Source organism: Molossus molossus, unplaced genomic scaffold (assembly GCF_014108415.1).
Source record: "Molossus molossus isolate mMolMol1 unplaced genomic scaffold, mMolMol1.p scaffold_m16_p_33, whole genome shotgun sequence".
Taxonomy (NCBI): Eukaryota; Metazoa; Chordata; class Mammalia; order Chiroptera; family Molossidae; genus Molossus; species Molossus molossus.
In genome coordinates, this window is record NW_023425370.1 from 545,540 (window position 1) to 561,072 (window position 15,533).

The 15,533-nt window shown below is 62.9% G+C and overlaps 2 protein-coding genes across 3 annotated transcripts; one reads left to right on the plus strand and one right to left on the minus strand.

The window, feature by feature from the left end:
- Window positions 1–2,691: 2,691 nt before the first annotated feature.
- On the plus strand, window positions 2,692–12,730 carry OPLAH (5-oxoprolinase, ATP-hydrolysing). Of its 2 annotated transcripts, none has more exons than XM_036281293.1 (27): window positions 2,692–2,748; window positions 3,225–3,448; window positions 3,524–3,715; window positions 4,472–4,571; window positions 4,651–4,774; window positions 4,913–5,108; window positions 5,185–5,350; window positions 5,458–5,596; window positions 5,674–5,741; window positions 5,874–6,139; window positions 6,270–6,382; window positions 6,470–6,640; window positions 6,801–6,938; window positions 7,029–7,167; window positions 7,288–7,400; window positions 7,633–7,784; window positions 8,302–8,462; window positions 8,542–8,643; window positions 8,713–8,887; window positions 10,462–10,646; window positions 10,766–10,912; window positions 11,007–11,141; window positions 11,324–11,473; window positions 11,585–11,742; window positions 11,873–12,033; window positions 12,191–12,288; window positions 12,536–12,730. In XM_036281293.1, the coding sequence occupies exons 2-27, from the start codon at window positions 3,278–3,280 to the stop codon at window positions 12,680–12,682; spliced, it is 3,867 nt and encodes a 1,288-aa protein (XP_036137186.1). In that variant the 5' UTR covers window positions 2,692–2,748; window positions 3,225–3,277; the 3' UTR covers window positions 12,683–12,730. The 2 variants fall into 2 exon arrangements, with proteins under 2 accessions (XP_036137186.1, XP_036137185.1); XM_036281292.1 differs by lacking the exon at window positions 2,692–2,748 and adding an exon at window positions 2,944–3,070.
- LOC118643307 (sphingomyelin phosphodiesterase 5-like) lies at window positions 12,713–15,101 on the minus strand. The gene is made up of 8 exons (XM_036281294.1): window positions 15,087–15,101; window positions 14,045–14,959; window positions 13,874–13,946; window positions 13,499–13,639; window positions 13,337–13,426; window positions 13,185–13,248; window positions 12,972–13,107; window positions 12,713–12,899 (listed from the first exon to the last, which is right to left on the minus strand). Exons 2-8 carry the CDS (start codon window positions 14,870–14,872, stop codon window positions 12,744–12,746), a joined length of 1,488 nt encoding a protein of 495 aa, XP_036137187.1. The 5' UTR covers window positions 14,873–14,959; window positions 15,087–15,101; the 3' UTR covers window positions 12,713–12,743.
- Window positions 15,102–15,533: the final 432 nt, after the last annotated feature.

Sequence of the window (15,533 nt, forward strand, 5' to 3'; positions counted from 1 at the left end):
CCTCAGCAGTTGAGCATCAGCCTGCAGACCAGAGAGTCCTGGGTTCAGTTCCCGCTAGGGGCATGTTCCACAAAAAAAAAAAAAAGAATAGAAAATGTCCTCGGGTGAGGATAAAAAAAAAAATTTGTCACTATTTCGCCCAGCTAGCGTGGCTCAGTGGTTGAGCGTTGACCTCTGCACCAAGGGGTCTCTTGGTTCATTTCCTGGTCAGGGCACGTACCTGGGTTGTGGGCTTGATTCCCAGTGAGGGGCATGCAGGAGGCTTCTCTCTCTCATCAATGTTTCTATCTCTCTCTCCCTCTCCCTTCCTCTCTCTCTCTCAAAAAAAAATCAATAAAAAATTGTCACTATTTCCATTGAGATTAAGTGCAGTTGCCACCTAGTCTCAGGCATCCCCCCCCCAACACACACAGTCAGCACCAGTAAGAACTCCCCACTGGAGGTCGCTGTGCCACACTGAAGCAGCTGGGGAAGGGCCATGTAAAGCCCAGTGGAACCTACTTGTGGATGAGCTCAAACTGCATGGAGCAGACCAGCGAAAAGGAACCGATGATTTAAGAGAAATAATCATAATGTAAGGAAAGGAGTCAAAACGGGCAACTGCACAGAACTGTCCCATTAGAGGACAGACTGCATGAAAGAAGAGAGTTCTTTATGTTTTCTTTTTTTAATCCTCACCTGAGGATATTTTTCTATTTATCTTCAGACAGAGTGGGAGGAAGAGAGGGAGAGAAAGGGAGAGAGAAACATGGACGTGAGAGAGACACATCGACTGGTTGCCTCCCGTACGACCCCAACCAGGGCTGGGAATGAACTGCAACCAAGGTACGTGCCCTTGACTGGAATTGAACCCGTGAATCATTGGTTCATACGCTGATGCTCTAACCACTGAGGTCAGAGCAGGTCTTTATATTTTCTAAAATGTGATCCAATCGTTGGCCTTGGGGGTGGCTCCCCTGCCCCAGGGAATCTGCGGTCCTGAGACCTCCCATGGGGCCTGCCTGCCACCTGCCTGAGACTGAGGCCCTTTAGTGTGGGGCCTCGTCCAGGGCCCCTGCCCTCTATGTGACAAGGCCACCCCTGTACCCCTATAACATACCAACCTGGCACGGGTGGGTGGGGACACTGTAGCAGTGGCCAGTGAGCAGTCAGATGGGCAGGTGAGGATGCCCAAACCTCCATCCCCTTCTCTGCAACACACCCATAATGGGCTGGGGTGAAAAAGCTTCTGTCCTCCAGGAAGGGTCTTTCTACAGGGACTCCAAGGCCTGTGACAGGTCTGGACTCCGCTAGTCATTTGGCCCTGGGGGGAAGCCAGAGGTCAGAAGTCCTGTGTGGCCTGCTCCAGGTGGTTGGAACTGTTGGGCCCTGGCTCTGAAACCCCGGAATGCATGGAAGCATGGGGGCAGGGGCGGTGCTGACCTCACAATGGCAGGGTCTGCTGTCCCTGGCTAGCCTGCTGCTGCTAGCAGCTGCTGCGCGGGCACCCCTCCCGCCCCCCACTGCTGGGCATGTCCCTCCTCAGCAGCTATGAGGGTCTGCGGCAAGAGATCCAGCGGCTGGCCCAGGAGAATGAAGAGCTGCGGCGGCTCGTGCAGCTGATCCAGGAGAACCAGGAGCTGAAGCTGGTGCTCAGGAACCGGGGCAGCACCCTGGGCTTCTGCAGCTCTGGGCTCCTGGATGAGGTGGTCTCCAGCCCCCGGCTGTCCCGGCGCAAAACCATCAAGTTCAAGGATGCTGAAAGAGGTGAGCAGCACAGGGGTGTGGGGGCTCTACTCAGGGGCCCGCTTGGCTTCACTAATTCAGCTTGTGCCAGGACAGTTAAAAGGAGGGGAAACCTCTGCTCCTGTGGGCAGTGGCATGTGCTACAGAGAAATATGAAACAAAGCAAGGGACCGGCAAAAGTGGGAGCTCTTTCAGGAGATGCAGCCAGGAAAGGTAGCATCATGGTGAAGGTGACTTTGAAGCAGAGCTGGACAGAAGTGTGGGAGACACGAGGCTGAGGAGCAGCTTTCCAGGTGAACAGTCTGTCCAAAGGCCCTGAGTTGGCCGTGAGCAGAGCATGCTGAGGCTCGTGCTGGCGGAGTGGAGGGCAAACAAGGACCAGGAGCGCCTTAAGGGGCAGAGAGAGCCTGATGGTCAGCTCCGTGGTCCCCCACCCCTGGGAGATGGGGTGGAGTAGACAGTCCATCTCCTGGTTAGAAGTGACAGGTTTGGCCAGGGCAGGGGAATAAAGAGTGGTGGGCTCTGCATATATATTTTTAAGGCTGAAATAACGACAGGACTTTTGGCAGGTTGGGGTGGGGTGCAAGAAAGAGGGACTCCAGGATGGCTCACGGGGTTTGACCTAGCTGCCCTGGATCGGGCGGGTGGGAGGTGACCCCAGGCTTCCCGGAACCAGCACCACGCTTTGGGAGTCTCTGGCCATACAGAGTCGAGGGGAGACACGGGTGAGCGCACGGGCGGCGCAGGGCCTGGCGGCAGGGTACCTGGAGCCAGGCCGCAGGGGAGGGACGCGCCGGGACGGCACCGCCCGGTCCGGAAAGTTTCCAGCCCGCTGTCCTTGGGTGGCTCCCGGCGGAGGGCGGAGGCAGCTCAGGGCAGGCCGAGCCTGACGCAAGTGGGAGAGGCGGGCGCGCCGGACCGGTCGTGCAGGGGGCTGGCCTGCTTCCGGGCCGAGCGGGTGCGGGCGCAGGCCGGGCGTGCGCAGGAACCGAACGGAGGCGGGAGACGCGGAGCAGCCGGCAGGTGGGCCCGCACCCGACATTCCCGTGCTCCCTGCACCACGCGGCGGCCTCCGCGGCGTCCCGCTCCTCCCCGGCCCGGCCGCGGCCCCGCCCCGTCGTCTGCGCAGGCACCGCGGGTCCCGTGTCCCACAGGCCTTGGCCCAAAGGTCGAGCCACTGGAGAGTGGAGCTCCCCTCACCTGACCCGGCCCCGTGTCTCCTCGTGCTAAAGGGATCCAGAACCTCCAGGTCCAGGGCTCCCTCCAGGTCCAGGGCTCCCGCGGCGCCTCTCCCTCTGAACGCCTGCTCCAGGCCCTGGGTTTCTGCCCCAACCCGGGCACTGAGGTAACAGGAGGCACCAAGCCTGGCGCCCCAACCTGCCCAGTTCTGGCCCTGCCTCAGGCTGCCTCTGAGCGCGGTCCTGCAGCTCTGGCTTCTCCCAAAGCCCCTCCTGGACCGGGGCCCCCCATCCCTGCTGACCCCTGCTGCCTCTGTCCAGTTCTCCCAGGACTACAGCCTGAAGAGTCGCTGCTGGACCCCAGCCCCATCATCATGCGCAGCCCAGAGGGGCGCTTCCATTTTGCCATTGACCGTGGGGGCACCTTCACAGACGTCTTTGCCCAGTGCCCAGGGGGGCATGTGAGGGTCTTGAAGCTGCTCTCAGAGGACCCTGCCAACTATGTGGACGCCCCCACTGAGGGCATTCGCCGCATCCTGGAGCAGGTGGCCAGGGCAGAGTGGTGGGGGTGGGGAGGGACCCCAGGAACCGAGGCCTGACACTGACCACGTGGTTCCCAGGAGGGGGGCATGCTGTTGCCTAGGGACCGGCCACTGGACACCAGTCGCATTGCCAGCATCCGGATGGGCACCACAGTGGCCACCAATGCGCTGCTGGAGCGGCAGGGGGAGCGGGTGGCGCTGCTGGTGACACGTGGCTTCCGAGACCTGCTGCACGTGGGCACCCAGGCCCGAGAGGACCTCTTTGACCTGGTGAGCTCACCCATGCCAGCAGTTGGCTGGGTCCTCTTGGGGTGAGCAATCCTTGGAAGGGTCAGTGCCAGCCCAAGGCTACCAGCCGATAGGCAGAGAGGAGGTTCCAGGCACTTGTAGCAGAATGCTGTGTGCGCCCCCACCCCAGCATTCAGAATGGTCACATGTTGTTCTGTTCCTGGCTGACACTATGCCCTGTCCCTGTCCTCCCAGGTGTGAGGTCGCCCACGCCAGCCTTTTCAGAGTGAAGGCTGGGCCCTGGCAGCTTTGGCTCAGCGGTTAGCGCGTCAGACCAATGAGTCCCGGGTTCGATTTCAGTCAAGGGCACATACCTAGTTGTGGTTTTTCCCTGGCCCCAGTCAGGAGGCAACCAGTCAATGTGTCTCTCTCATGTCCATGTTTCTCTCTCTCTCCACTCTATCTGAAGATATTTAAAAAAATATCCTCGGGTGAGGATTAAAAATAAATAAATAAATAAAACAAGAGTGAACGCTGGGAGTGCACTCCACCTCCCATCCCCACTGCTGGGGGAAGGAGCTGCGATTGTGGGGGCAGGGCAGTTGGCCACATTCAGATGCCTGGGGGCAGAGAGCTGCCACCTGGGCAGGCTGTGCTAGGGCCACCCCTTCTGACTGTCTCCTGGGCCTGTCCCCTGGTCTGTTGGGACACATTCCCTCGCCTGCACTGCCCATGTATGCAGGACCCCAGCAAGGACCCTCAGGCCTGGGCCTCCTCTGAGCCTCTTTCTGCCCCCAGGCGGTGCCCATGCCCCAGGTGCTGTATGAAGAGGTGCTGGAGGTGGATGAGCGTGTGGTGCTGTATCGTGGGGAGCCAGGCGCCGGGACACCTGTCAAAGGTGTGTGCCTCAGCTATTGGGGTTTAGGGGCAGCATGCCCTCATGGGTCTGTGATGGGGCAGCAATGGCTTCCCCACAGGCCGCACAGGGGACTTGCTGGAGGTGCAGCAGCCCGTGGACCTGGAGGGCCTGCGTGGGAAGCTGGAGGGGCTCCTGTCCCGAGGTATCCGCAGCCTGGCTGTGGTGCTCATGCACAGCTACACGTGAGTGTGCACTGGCAGGATGCGGGGGAGGAAGGCCACCTGAGCAGAAGGCCATGGCTAGAGGGTGGGGGCCAGGACTGGGTGGGGGAGTTGTGGGCGGCGGTGGGGGAGGTACAGTGCTTTAGGTTGTTGTCACAGGTGGGCCCAGCATGAGCAGCAGGTGGGCGCACTGGCCCGGGGGCTGGGCTTCACACACGTGTCACTGTCCTCGGAGGCCATGCCCATGGTGCGCGTTGTGCCTCGGGGGCACACGGCCTGCGCTGACGCCTACCTCACACCTGCCATCCAGCGCTACGTGCAGGGCTTCTGCCGGGGCTTCCAGGGCCAGCTCAAGGTGAGGCCCCTGCCCACTCATTCCAGCTGCGCCTGGTGCATGCTCAGCTCCTCACCGCCTGCGTGCCTGCCCACAGGACGTGCAGGTGCTGTTCATGCGCTCTGATGGAGGCCTGGCGCCCATGGACTCCTTCAGCGGCTCCCGGGCTGTGTTGTCTGGCCCTGCTGGGGGTGTGGTTGGTTACTCTGCCACCACCTACCAGGCAGAGGGTGGCCAGCCTGTCATTGGCTTTGACATGGGAGGTATGAGGGCCAAAGGGTGGGGTCTGGGAGAGGCTCAGCAGTCAGGCTGGGCAATGCCGGGCAGCTAGGTCTGTAGGGTGACTCCTCACCACCAGATCCCCCTCCAGGCACGTCCACTGACGTGAGCCGCTATGCTGGGGAATTTGAGCACGTCTTTGAGGCCAGCACAGCAGGTGTCACCCTCCAGGCCCCCCAGCTGGACATCAACACAGTAGCAGCTGGTGGGGGCTCCCGCCTCTTCTTCAGGTGAGCTCCCCCACCTTGACCAGAACCCCTGCCCTGCCTCCCAAACCGCCTCCAATTCTGGTTGTCCCTCCCCCAAGGTCTGGCCTCTTTGTGGTGGGGCCAGAGTCTGCAGGAGCCCACCCTGGCCCTGCCTGCTACCGTAAAGGTAAGATCTGGGGTCCGCCTGCAGGACCTTCCCATTGTTGCCCAGGCCCACCCACCTCTTCAGCCAGGTCCCTGCTGCCCACTACTGGTCCCTGACTTCAGCCCCCAACCCCATACTGTACACACCTCCCAGGGGGCCCCGTGACAGTGACGGATGCTAATCTGGTCCTGGGTCGCCTGCTGCCTGCCTCCTTTCCCTGCATTTTTGGGCCGGGAGAGGACCAGCCACTGTCCCCTGAGGCCTCTCGAAAGGCCCTGGAGGCTGTGGCCACCGACATCAACAGCTTCCTGACCAACGGGCCTTGCCCGGCCTCCTCGCTGAGCCTAGAGGAGGTGGCCATGGGGTTTGTGCGTGTGGCCAATGAGGCCATGTGCCGGCCCATCCGTGCCCTCACACAGGTATGCTTGCCTTTGCTCCTGCCTCCCAGCCCTGTCCCCCACAACCTCCCACTCAGGCAACCCCATGGGGATGAGGGGTCAGGAGCTGGACCAGGTAGATTAAGCCCCTGACCCTCTCATGGCTCCCTAGGCACGAGGTCATGACCCCTCGGCTCATGTGCTGGCTTGCTTTGGGGGAGCTGGTGGACAGCACGCTTGTGCCATTGCCCGAGCCCTGGGCATGGACACTGTGCACATTCACAGGTGTGTCTGGGCTTGGGGCATATGACCCAGGGAGGAGAACCACCTTTGGGAGGCTCCCCTCATCATCGTGTGGCCCCGTTTTTGCAGGCACAGTGGGCTACTGTCAGCTCTGGGGCTGGCTCTGGCAGATGTGGTGCATGAGGCACAGGAGCCCTGCGCCCTGCCCTATGTGCCTGAGACCTTTGTGCAGCTGGACCAGAGGCTGAGCCGGCTGGAGGAGCAGTGTGTGGATGCCCTGCTGGCCCAGGGCTTCCCCAGGTTGGGTTCTGGGTCTGGGCCAGGTTGGGCAGAGGGTTTGTACCATCCCAGGTACCCCTAGGCTGGTTCCCCACCTGACTTCCTAGTGCTCAGGGGCTAGAGGAGGTGGGACGGCGTCCCTGCAGGGCGCCCTGTGAGTCCTGCCCACTCACCACCGCAGGTCCCAGGTCAGCACTGAGAGCTTCCTGCACCTGCGCTACCAGGGCACAGACTGCGCCCTCATGGTGTCTGCCCACCAGCACCCAGCTACAGCCCGCTCACCCCGTGCTGGCGACTTCGGCGCAGCCTTCGTGGAGAGGTGTGCAAGCTCGTGTCCTGGGAGCCCTGGTGGGTAGCCTGCTGGCCTGGCCACCTTGCTCTGATAGCTCCCTCACGCTGGTGGGTGCAGGTACATGAGGGAGTTTGGCTTTGTCATCCCTGAGCGACCAGTGGTGGTGGACGATGTGCGGGTGAGGGGCACCGGCCGCAGTGGCCTTCGCCTTGAGGACGTCATCAAAGCCCAAACTGGGCCTCCTCGGGTAGACAAGGTTAGTGGCCCTGCCTATGCACACCCACCTATGCCCTCAGGGACACAGGGACAGTTGTGGATGGGGAGATCTGGGGACGGTGCTGGATCTAGGAGCCTCTCTCACCCCACACCTCCTCAGATGACCCAGTGCTATTTTGAGGGGGGCTACCAGGAGACCCCCGTATACCTGCTGGGAGAGCTGGGCTATGGGCACAAGCTTCAGGGGCCATGCCTCATCATCGACAGCAACAGGTAGGCTGAGACCTGGCCAGGGTGGGGTCATGGGGCTGCAGGTTGGAGCCACAGCTATAGGGGCCTGGATGAGCTGTGGGGCCCTGGCAGGGGGTTCTCTAGCCCAAGGCTGCAGGAATGGGAGGGACTCTGTGGTCCCATAATGTGGAGCCTTGGCCTGGGTATGTGAGGTTCTTGGTTGGGAGTGGTGTGTGGCTTGGCCCCTCCAGCCCCTCTGTGCCCCTGCCCCCAGCACCATCCTGGTGGAACCAGGTTGCCAGGCAGAGGTGACTGAGACTGGGGACATCCGCATCTCGGTGGGGGCCGAGGCCTCTGGCACGGTGGGCGCCCAGCTTGACCCCATCCACCTGTCCATCTTCTCACACCGCTTCATGAGCATCGCTGGTGAGTGGCACCACTATTCTCCTGGGCCCTGCTCCCTGTGGTGTCCAGTAGCGGGGGTGGTCTGCAGAGGGAGACGCAGAAAGTGTTAACCGGGGAAGGGGCAGAAGCAGAATCTTGGCTGGTGACAGGACGGGCAGCGTGGCCCTGACTCTGGGATGGCACAGCCTCCCTGCACCAACAGGACTTAGAGCATGGCCTTCCTCCGGCCAGCGGCCTTTTGTCTGTGGACAGGAAATGGGCTCAGCACAGTGAACCTGTTTGAGTAGGGTCAGGCGAGGGCACCAGGCTCTTATGTGTTTGGCAGGGCAGAAGACGGATATGGGACCCCAGGTTCTTGCTGGGGCTCCTGGCAGCAGTAGGGGAAGGGGTGCCCCTCACACATGCGAGACATAGTGTCCAGGTGGGCCACTGCCACCTTTGGGTCCTGGCTCAGGGACTCGGGTCCTGTCTCTCCATACCCGGGGCCGAGCTGTGGGTGGGGTGGGGCCAGCGGCACCTGGTCACTCTGTGCCTCCAGAGCAGATGGGCCGCATCCTGCAGCGCACGGCCATCTCCACCAACATCAAGGAGCGCCTGGACTTCTCCTGTGCCCTCTTTGGGCCCGACGGGGGACTGGTCTCCAATGCTCCCCACATCCCTGTGCACCTGGGCGCCATGCAGGAGACCGTGCAGTTCCAGGTTTGGCAGGTCCCTTTTCCTGCCCTTCTCTGCCCCACCCCCACCTCCTCCCTACTTCCAACCTATGTCCTGGCTTCAGATCCAGCACCTGGGGCCTGACCTCCACCCTGGTGACGTGCTTCTGAGCAACCACCCCAGTGCAGGGGGCAGCCATCTGCCAGACCTGACTGTCATCACACCGGTAAGGGCCACTACCTGGGAACCTCAGGGGACAGAGGCCACGCAGCTGACAGTTGCTCTCCACTCCTAGGTGTTTTGGCCGGGTCAGACTCGACCTGTGTTCTACGTGGCTAGCCGTGGGCATCACGCAGACATTGGGGGCATCACACCAGGCTCCATGCCTCCACACTCCACCACACTGCAGCAAGAGGGCGCTGTCTTTCTGTCCTTTAAACTGGTCCAAGGAGGAGTCTTCCAGGAGGAGGGTGAGTGGGAGTGGGTCTGGGGCCCGGGGCTGCCCACATGGCTGGTGCCTACAAGCCAGGCCAGGCCGGATATTGGGACACAGCCTACCAGCCCAGGCTTGCCTTGAGGCTGGGGGAGCCAGGTGGAGACATCTCTCAGAGATGACCAGAGGAGCGGAGATGAGTTCTGCCTGGGCCCAGGAAGGCCTCAGTGGTTTTTGGAGGTGGGGAGTTGACCAGCATACTGAAGGGACTAGGTACGAGATGGCGAGGAGCCTATTTCAAGGTGTTTACAGTCTGCACTGGGTTTGCACTCGGTCTGGGGCCTGCAGAGAAATAGGGCCACAGGCTGCAGGCTCTTAGAAAGCCCGGGTCTGAGTCACTGGGTGGTAAGGTGGCAGGGTGGCGGTGAAAGTCTTCAGCTGGGCGCATTCTGTTCTGCTTGTGCACCATGACAGCCCCCTGACTACATGCAGTGTGGATGGGGGTCCAAGGGTGACCTGGACCCTGGGCAGGGGGTGTAGGGCAGGGCAGCTGCAGCTGCCCTGGGTGATGCTGGGCCTTAACCTGGGCAGTGAGGGAGGAGTGAGGACAACGTTTTTGGAGATCAGGGTTGGTATTTGATGGAATTTGGAGGTGGAGGGGAACGGTCAAGTATGGACAGCTGGAGGATGGAGGCGCTGGCTCTGAGTGGGCACAGAGCAGCTGCAGGGGAGATGGGACAGGGTGGCAGTGGAGCCTGGGAAGGAGGAGTAGCAGAAAATACAGAGCAGGTTTGAGACTGTAGGGGTCTGAGAACCCAGAAAGCATCGCAGAGTGAGAGGAGGTGACATGGCAGGGTGGATGGTGGTGTAACAGAGCTGCAGGCTGCCCAGGACATGAATAGAGTGACCTAGGTATGGCTGGTCCCTTGGTCAATGTGGACTGAGGCAGGGGGTGGGAATCATGGGAGGGATACGTGCAGGAACGTGGCAGAAGGCCCAGTGGCCAGGGAACCTCAGAGAGGGTCTCAACCTAGACTTAGGTGGGTGGGGCTTTCCTGAAGTGGAGAGAAGTCCTGGGGCCAGGGCCTACACTGCTTGCTGGGGGTGGTCTTGTTCTAGATCTGTTGGGGGTGGGGTGTTGCACAGATGGCCACGTTGTTCTTTCAAAGAGGTTGGCTTGGGTGCCAGTGGGGTCCACACAGCTGAGGACAGTGTGAGTGGGAGAGGGGCAAGGGAAATGGTTTTTCTCCTGGGAAAGGGGAGGGAGGACAAGAAAAAGCTCAAAAAGAGTGGGCCCAGGAGGTGAGGAGGCAGGACAGGAGGCAGCGAAGGAGGGAGGAGACTTTGCTGAGGGACAAATGTGCCCTGACAACCCTCCACCCCTGCTTCCTGCCCTTCGGGTGTTTGTGGGGGCTGAGGTGTGGGAAGGAGGAGGTTCTTCAGCAGATGGGATGAAGCTGTGAGTTTTGGGGGCACTGGAGGAGTCAGCAGGGCTGTGGGGAACAAATGAAGGGCCAACATAGGGGGCCCACAGTGCCCTGCAGAGGTGCAACAGGTACCAGGCAGCCCTCAGACCTGGAGGGTGTCTTAGTGGTGACTTTGTCCATCCAGCGGTAACTGAGGCCCTGCGGGCCCCAGGCAAGATTCCCGGCTGCAGTGGGACTCGGAACTTGCACGACAACTTATCAGATCTCCGTGCCCAGGTGGCAGCCAACCAGAAGGGCATCCAGCTGGTGGGGGAGCTAATCGGGCAGTACGGTCTGGATGTGGTGCAGGCCTACATGGGCCATATTCAGGTGGGCCTGGGGGCAAGAACGTGGGGGTAGCTCTGTGTCAGCTCCAAGGCAGCTGGGCAGGTAGGGGAGGGCGGCACTTGTCCCTCCTGGAAGGTGCCTCTGAACATACTCTCTGCCAGGCAAATGCTGAGCTGGCTGTGCGGGATATGCTTCGGGCCTTTGGGACCTCCCGGCAGGCTCGGGGCCTGCCTCTGGAGGTGTCTGCGGAGGACCACATGGATGATGGTTCTCCCATCCGACTCCGCGTGCATATCAACCTGAGTCAGGTCTGGCTGCGGGGAACCAGGGCCTGGGGCTGGGGCATTGGTGGCATGGCTACCTTATTGCTGATGACCTCTCCCTTCCCTTCCTGGTGGGCAGGGCAGTGCAGTGTTTGACTTCAGTGGCACTGGGCCAGAGGTGTTTGGCAACCTCAACGCACCACGGGCCATCACACTGTCTGCCCTCATCTACTGCCTGCGCTGTCTGGTGGGCCGCGACATCCCGCTCAACCAGGTGTGCAGGCATGTCCTGTGGGCGAGGTCAGCAGGTAGACCCTAAGCCTCAGGTCACCCTGAGTGAGCTTGGGGCAAAGTCAACCCAACAGCCCAATAACAGACTGATGATCCCAGAGGTGCTGGTGGTGGTGGGGGACATATATCTCCAACTGACCCTTAGAGCTGGCCTTCTGCGCACAGGGCTGCCTGGCACCGGTTCGCGTCGTGATTCCTAGAGGCTCCATCCTGGACCCTTCCCCAGAGGCTGCCGTGGTGGGCGGCAACGTGCTCACATCGCAGCGCGTGGTGGACGTCATCCTGGGGGCCTTCGGAGCCTGTGCCGCCTCCCAGGTATGGCAGGTGGGTGGGCACCGCTCCAGCTAACTGTGGGGAGGGCAGCGGGCTGGGACGCTCAGGGAGCGGACGCCACCCCAGCCGCAGCGACCACTTATTCCCTGCCAGGGTTGCATGAACAACGTGACCTTGGGCAACGCCCACATGGGCTACTACGAGACGGTGGCGGGCGGCGCGGGCGCAGGCCCCGGCTGGCACGGGCGCAGCGGCGTGCACAGCCATATGACCAACACGCGCATCACCGACCCCGAGATTCTGGAAAGCAGGTGAGTGGCGCGGGCGGGGCTGGGAGCTGGGCGGGGCTGGGAGCTGGGCGGGGCTGGAGAGCCGGCCGTGGTTGGTGAGCGGGCCGCGGGCGGAGCCAGGGCCGCTGTGCTGAGCCACGGGCCTGCGCAGGTACCCGGTCATCCTGCGCCGCTTCGAGCTGCGGCTGGGGTCCGGGGGCCGCGGCCGCTTCCGAGGCGGCGATGGTGTCGTCCGTGAGCTGCTGTTCCGCGAGGAGGCGCTGCTGTCCGTACTGACCGAGCGCCGCGCCTTCCGGCCCTACGGCCTCCACGGTGAGCGCTTCTCCCTCCCCCCTCCCCCAGCCCAGTCTCTCTTCAACCCGGCGTGTTCCCACCCCTCCCGCCCCCCTCTCCTTACCCAGCTCCCCCTCCCCCTCGTCTCTCCCTTCTTTGCCTCCGGGGCCGCCCCGCGCCTCGCCTCTTACTGCAGGGGGTGAGCCCGGTGCCCGTGGCCTGAACCTACTGATCCGAAAGGACGGCCGGACCGTGAATCTGGGCGGGAAGACGTCGGTATCCGTGTACCCTGGGGTAAGGATTGTCATCTGTCCCGTCCCATTTCCATCTCCCCCAGCGGCTGTCATCCCACAGAAGGTGAACAGAGTTGCAAAAATAACCAGAATCCCAGTTTAATTTGGCTCCTGAAGGAAAGGGGGCACAGCAAACCAGGCACCGTGGCTCAGGCTGGTGCTGTTGATACGCCGCTGTGGGGATCCGACTGCAGCGGGGGTGGGGTGGGGGGGCAAGCCTGCGCTGAACCCACCCCTCTGCTCCGCAGGACGTGTTCTGCCTCCACACACCAGGTGGCGGGGGCTACGGGGACCCCGAGGATCCTGCCCCACCTCTGGGGTCGCCCGCGCAGCCCCCAGCCTTCTCTAAGCGCGGCAGCGTCTATGAGTACCGCAGGGCCCAGGAGGCTGTGTGAGGGGGGGTCCGCACAATAAAGATCCATTAAGTCGCCCTGGTCCTGCGGCGACCCTCCAGGCTCACGCTTGGCCTCCCTGCCGGTCTTTCCACCCCGCCTCGCAGCTGTCTCCTGCGTGCCTGCTTTCCCAGGGCATCGAAACTCGGAGCCGAAGTCCCACGGCCAGGTGGTCCGTGAGCCCTGCCAGGGCGGTGCTGAACGTCACTTGTTCCACTTCCTGGGGGCGGGAGTCAGGTTGAGGGGTTGCCCCAGCGCTAGCCTGCCCCGCGTCCTGAGCGTCGGCACTTACTGGGCTCAGCGGGCCTCCGGGTGCTCCCCGGTAGGTGATATAATCCAGGCGCCGGCCCCGCCAGGGCTTAGTCCGGGGGCCTCCGTGGGGAGGGCCTGCCAGGTAGCGGTGGCGACCTTCCTCCTGCTCCAGGGCCCTGAAGAGGAGCGGTGTCATCAAGGCCAGGGCACCCCTCCGTTCGGGGCAGACCCTGGCCCCCAGGTCGCCGCTCACCTCCGCAGCATCTCTGGGGAGCAGGCCACAGAGTGGTGGAGCCTGGAAGTGTTCAGTACCGTTCCTGTGGGAGGGCGGGGTGGGTTGTATCAGCCGGAGCTTCGGCAATCGAACCCTCCTCCCTGGGTCTGTCCCCCTCCTGGGCGCCATACCCAGGGCCCACGGTTGCTCCCGGCGCGTGCCCAGCCGGCAGGGGTCCTGGAAGCGGCTGAAGAGCTTGTGCTCCTGTTCTTCTGCGTTGTCTGCAGAGAAAGGCCCGCGCTAGGTGGGTGGGGTTAGGACTCCCACCCTGCCCCTCTGCAGCCTCCCCTGACCTAGAGAGCAGTTGTCGAAGTTCAGGTCACCCAGGAGCACGCTGAAGGCCACGGCGTCATCACTATGGCGGCTCTCTGCCTCAAACTGCTCGGCCCAGTCCAACAGCAGCGTTAGCTGCTTACAGCGCACGGGCCCGTCCTCTGCGGGACGGGGGGCGGGGGGCGGGGGAGGAAGACTCAGCTCAGGATGCCCGGAACACACAACAGAACTTCCCCATCGCCCGCCCTGCCCCATAATCTGTGAGCCCAACCAGGCACTCAAGGGATTCACGGTGTCTGGGGCGTGAACAAACGGTAGGGAAGAGGGGATCCGTCGCCACGCAGAGAGGCAGATCGGCCTGCCCACGTGCCCACAATCCCGCCCGCGAAGCTCACCACTCGGAGCATGCAAGTGCGTGCAGTGCAGGAAGCCCACGATGCGGCGCCCGTTCAGGATGCCCACCTGCGCCTGCAACACCAGACAGCCCCAGCAACCCTCGCCCATTGAACCCCACGCCCCACCCCTCCCGGGCAGGCCCGGGAGCACCTCCGCGGGTGGGCGGGTACCTGTGCAGAAAGAAGTCCCTTGGAGGCCAAAGCGTCCTCGCGACGGGCGTGGGGAAAGGACCGGAAGGCGGCGTGCAGCAGCGGGTAGCGCGAGGCCAGTAGCAGCCCGCTGCCCAGCAGCTTGAGGTGCGGCCCGGGCTGCAGGCCGAACGTACCCACGTCATACAGCACTGGGCCCAGACTGGGTGCCAGGCGGCTCACCAGACGGCGCGCCGCGCGCAGATCGAACACTTCCTGCAGGCACACGAAGTCCACACCAGCCGGCAAGGAGGCTATTAGCACCCCACTCGGCGCCCCATGCCCTGGCGGGCTGCAGCCCATAGTCCCATAGCGCGAGGATTGTAGGCCAGCGAGCAGCAAAGCACCCACGGCTTCGGCTCGCCGCTGGGTGTGCGGCAAGTTGCTGAAGCGTGCCAGGCCGTCAGGGAGCAGACATAGGTTAGCGCTGAGAAAGCTGAAGCAGCGCGCCGGCTCAGCTGGAGGACGCCAGGGTTCAGGGGGCGCCCAGTACTGCGGAGGGGGCTGGTAGCAGAAGGGGCGGCGCCAGATCTGCAGCAGCTGCCAGAGCAGTAAGCCAGGCAGTGCCAGCGGCAGGCCAATGAGCACCAGCAGCAGGAACGCCGCCCCGGCTCCCGCGGCCGCGCCCAACCATTTCAGGCGACTCGGACGCGCCATCGGCGCCCAGCTTCCCAGTAATTGGTCCAGGGCCCAGTAGGCAGGGAAGAGCAGCACGCGGGCCAGGCCGTGGAGGGCATGCAGCATAGGGTGAGGGAAGGGCGAAGGCCTGAGGGCGCCAGGCACCGGGGGCCAGTCCGGCGGGGATTGCATGGCGCGCGGGACTTCTCTGCCGCGGGGAGCCCCAGAGACTCGTTTGCTTCCAGCGTGCTAGTTGATTCGTGGGTGCGTCCGCCGGAGCTGGTGGGGAGCCACAGGGGTCAACGCCAGGTGGCGCAACCTGTGCGCGGACCCGGGAAAGTACCCGCGAGCCTGGGGGCGCGGGCGCAAGCTAAGGTTTGCGCCTGGGAAATCGGTGTCTCCTCACCCGCGCGAAATCTCGTCGGCGGTTAAAGGAAACAAAAGAGAAAGCGAAAGGGACACTGGTCTCGCAGTCCCGCCCCAGACCCTCCTCGCCCCGCCCCGCCTTCCCCTGAAGGTTGCACGGAGCACCTCTACACCCGCCTAACGAAAGCGGGGTCTGGGGTGCAGCTGCACCAAGCTGAGGGTGACCCTTGTTAGTGCCCGAGCGGCTGCAGGGCTAGCGAGGGTCGTTCGGTGAGCGCTGCGTCTTGCCCCCTCCCTCCTCCTGCATGTCCGCGTGGAATTGCCCGGGCATTTCTGCTGCCAGACTTCGGGATATACCCCACCCCCACCGTCTCCCCAGGGGCGTGAATGTCCAGCCCTTGGTCAAAAGACACGTCCCTCACGTCTCAGAGCGGCCTAACCAGCCACCTACTCAGCGCCCCGCAGAGTCCCCACAAGGCCGGCGCAC